This window comes from Takifugu rubripes, chromosome 5 (assembly GCF_901000725.2).
Source record: "Takifugu rubripes chromosome 5, fTakRub1.2, whole genome shotgun sequence".
Taxonomy (NCBI): Eukaryota; Metazoa; Chordata; class Actinopteri; order Tetraodontiformes; family Tetraodontidae; genus Takifugu; species Takifugu rubripes.
In genome coordinates, this window is record NC_042289.1 from 8,767,147 (window position 1) to 8,771,372 (window position 4,226).

At 49.7% G+C, this 4,226-nt stretch overlaps 1 protein-coding gene across 1 annotated transcript; it reads left to right on the forward strand.

Moving 5' to 3' along the window:
• The first annotated feature begins 372 nt into the window (after window positions 1-372).
• socs3a (suppressor of cytokine signaling 3a) lies at window positions 373-2,324 on the forward strand. Its single transcript, NM_001078628.1, is given in 2 exon segments — window positions 373-467; window positions 882-2,324. A coding segment is annotated over 1 exon segment (606 nt). The 5' UTR covers window positions 373-467; window positions 882-1,000; the 3' UTR covers window positions 1,607-2,324.
• Window positions 2,325-4,226: the final 1,902 nt, after the last annotated feature.

Below are 4,226 nucleotides of genomic sequence, written 5' to 3' on the forward strand. Positions count from 1 at the left end.
ACGCTAAAGCAGAATTACAAACAAGGAAAATCACCCGATAGCAGTCATGTGTGAGGCTTTAAAAAGGTGTCCGAATGTCAAGAAGAGCTGAGCTAACAAAGGTAGTTCTTGCTTGGAAGTCCTCCCTAACTTCGTTTTGGAAGAGCGGCGGGGGGAGGGGCCCTTCTCATAGCAGGAATCTTTGAGAGAGAGAGAAAAAAAAAGATAAATACATGCTTCCTGTCAATCTGCCAGGAGAGAGAGGCTTTACTGGAAAGGAGAGGGGGCGGAGCCTGCTGCTCTTTTATGTAAGCCCTCCTCCTCCGCTCAGCCACATTCAAAAGACACGGCTGTGCACAAGACTGCACACACACGCTCTCACACACACAGCGAACGCCGCCTCGCAAAGTTTTAGTGTGGGCCAACCGTTAACTTTGGATTTTATCTGCTGTTTTTCCTTGAAGAGAACCTACAGAAACACTTTTAAGGTAAGCAAGGCTGCTTTTTGTTTTGGAAGGGTGGGGGTTGGATGGGTTTTTAGAGTAGGTGAACTGGGTCTGCCAGGGTGAAGCTGCTAAATTGCCCAAACAGGGCTGAGGTGTCCTTACTGGAACTGACCCCGGCGCCGAGCCCCGGGGGCAAATGGCCCGCACAAGTTTCCCAGAAAGAAAGAGAATGTGAGCAGTTGAAAGAAGGGCCTTTCCAGCATTGCTGCAGGAATCTGCCTCTTTTTTCTCTGTCTTAACATGATTTATACAACAAATAATGAGCTCTGGCAGATGTTTAAGGGTATGACGAGCGCAGTTTCCACATCTGGAAAATGAGTCTCACAGCGGTAAAACATCACGCCTGCCTACCGCAGCAGCCTTTTAACGCGAGGTCTCTTTTCCCTCCCCCCACAGGTGTTTCATTTCCAGCTGACTGACCTCCTCCAGAACCCTCTGACCCTCTTTTTGACCTCACCTTCTTCGTTCCTCCGTGTGGTGCTCCCCAAGGCTGCCTCGATAGCGGGCACAGCGCCATGGTAACTCACAGCAAGTTTAGCAACGCCATGAGCAGCAGCCTTTTTGACTCCAACATGCGGCTGCCTCACCACTACAAGACTTTTAACTCCAAGTCGCAGTACCAGATGGTCCTGGCCACGCTCCACAAGCTGCAGGAGAGCGGCTTCTACTGGGGCGCCATCACCGGGAAGGATGCCAATGTCATGCTGGCGGCCGAGGACGCCGGCACCTTCCTCATCCGGGACAGCTCGGACAACCGGCACCTGTTCGCCCTCAGCATTAAAACGGCGTCGGGAACCAAGAACCTTCGCATCCAGTGCGACTCCAGCTCTTTCTACCTGCAAACGGACCCAAAGAACATTCAGACTGTTCCTCACTTTGACTGTGTTCTCAAGCTAGTCCACTATTACATGTCTCAGAGCAAAGGGAGCACGCTCTACTACATCTACTCTGGAGCTGAGAAGGTCCCTCTGGAGCTCATCAAACCTCTGTCCTGCAGCTTGTCTACCCTGCAGCACCTGTGCAGGAAAACAGTCAACGGACTTGTGGACGTTTCTTCTCGGAGAGACCAGCTGCCCCACCACATTAAGGAGTTCCTCCAGGACTACGACGCTCCTATCTAGAGGGACCAGACCGATGCTCTTGAAGGGGCAAAGAGTCTGGACGGTGCTCAGAAGAAACCTGAGAGGTTTCAGCGCGGGACGAGACCTCCCGCGTCTGCCACAGAGGATGCACGGTCAGAACCACAGGAGACAAGCGAGGGAGCCCGTGAAAGGGAACGGTTCTGAGCCGAGACGCTGACCACCTTTGACAGAAAGAACCCCCCTCCCCCACTCCCCGCGGAGGGCAGTCGGGTGAATACCTCTTACCGATGACGTCTCACTTCCAGAGGGCTGCGGTCAGCTGTCTGCGGTCTGATGACACGCCGTTTCCCTCTGCTGCTAACCGAGGCTGCGGAGCTCGCACACACCAGCCCACATGCAAGATACCGTTGGACCCCCGTGGCCTTAACTAGCACCAACCACGGTGGAGAAAATGGGCTGAGATGTTCTAGAAACGGTTCTTTGGAGAACGGGACTGAAACCCTAACTGGCCTTAATGAAGTTGGGATTAACTAGTCTGAAGTGACTGTATTCAATCACGGCCTCTTGCCCTAATAAGGAGAGTCCGAATGTGTCTTAATTTCATGACTTTACATGAGTACTTTTTGTTTTGTTTTGGTTGTTGTGATATCTTTCATAAAGATGGTGCCGTGGTCCTCTGAGCTTGAATGGACTGAAACAACTTTGCACTTATTTATATTTGTATCACCATTTTGTTAATTTATAAAAATAAAAAAAAGCACTATTTTTCTACAAGCCAAGAGTTGCGTTTGATTCGGTTTTAGTTTTGTGGTATCGTCACTGTTAACTTTGTGCACATCCCAGACGTGATAAGGGATCTCCGACGGCATCTAAAGAGCTTTTGGTTTCTCAGTTCCACAGAAGAGAACAAATTGTCCTCGTGTACAATACAAGAGAAGCGGTTCAGACTTCTAAGGAAGCGCAGGAGTCCAGATCCTCCTGTGACTCACTGGCTGCTCTGTGGGCGTAGACGTGCTCCAACCTGCTCTTACTCAGAAACCTCCTCTGTCCTAATTCAGCGCAAAAAGGAAGCAAAGCCGACAGCAACAGGTCCGATTGCAGCTCACAGCTCGTGTTTCGGCTTCGCTTTAAAGCGTTGAATTTCGACAGAACTGAATCGCAGGGTGTTACGGAGAGACCGTTTCTGTCCCTCCACCTCTGCGAGGCCAACGACCCGCAGCGGGGGCCCGGGGCAGCGGCTCCTTTAGAGGAAGAGTCTGCCGGGGCGCCGCTTACATGAAACCCAGGCGAGGAGGAAATGTACCAGATAATTTAGTACGGTTCTGATAAAAGGCGTCTTCTTCCTTTAATTACATCATCTTTTTTTTAATTTGACATTTATATTGGTGTTACAGTGTTTGTTGTACAAACATGTCGTAATTGCACTTGACTGGGGTTGTAAAGTACTTCCCGGGTATTTCTCAGAACTGGGAAATGAGCTTTACCCCGAGGTGGTTGTGCATGAGAACATTCGTTTTTAGATTTCAGAAGAACGTCAGAAACACTCGGCATAACCACAGCTGGATGTACGTACCAGCGAGTGGGTGGGGTAAAAATAGCCGAGGACCCATTTAAAGATGCATTTGCTGCTGGAAGCGTAAAAAAAAAAAAAAAAACAGTCTAAAATTAGTGTTTGCAGCTGTATGCTGTAGGTGCAAACACATGAGAACATGAACGCAGCCGTTGATGCAGTTCAGGGCAATATTTTCGTGTAGAGCGGGGACGGAAATGACGCTTTCGGTGAGGTTAGGCTGTGTGGTTAAATGTCCCATTTTATGTTTTCGCAGTGAAACCATGGTGACACCTGTCAGATAACATTGTTTGGCCTATTTGGGTTAAATCCGCACCGTTTTGGAGGAATAATCTTTTTTTTCCCCCTGCTACAGCTAACCCCAAACCAAACACACCGCTGTAGGGCGCGCTAGGCCCGAGGCCTTCTCTGTGCCATGTTCCATGGAAACGTGTTGTCTGGTTGGTGTGACTCATGAGATTATGTTGATATTTCGGCAAAGGTCTTCAGGCTTTACTGGGAATTACCAGGACGGCTGTTCTGTGAACCAAGACAAAACCATTTACAGGGAAGAGTTGCACAATTTTAGCTCAAATTCTTTGCGCTCGGTGAACCTCAGTGATCTTATTAGCAACGCCTTGAATGTTGTCTCTGATCAACACTTGCGCAAAATATGTGTATTGCGTTTATTACCACTGCGAGGACACTGGGTCGTGCACACTCAAAGCTGCGCCTGCTATTTTAGGCCTGACTGAGGGCATCTTATGCAAGAATGTGCGGACATGAGTGAAAACGTTACTGATGGCGTCCCCCCCCTCTCCCGGCGTGTGAGCTGAGATCAGCGTGTTGGTGGGGAAGCAGCGAGAGGCTTCACCCCCACTCAGCAATGTGTTTACAGTTCCACAACTGCTGGTTGTCATGGCTCCACTCTCAACCAGCACCAGATGCAACAGAACCAAGCGTGCAGCGATGACTCACTGGGGCCTGCAAGTCCTGCTGTTAATCTTCCTGTTGCTCTTCCTGGTGCTCCTCCAGGCCTCCAGATTTACCGTTACTAATTCTGCACAGCCGTGATGAGGAAAAACCACATTCTTCTGCTTTTAACCAGGT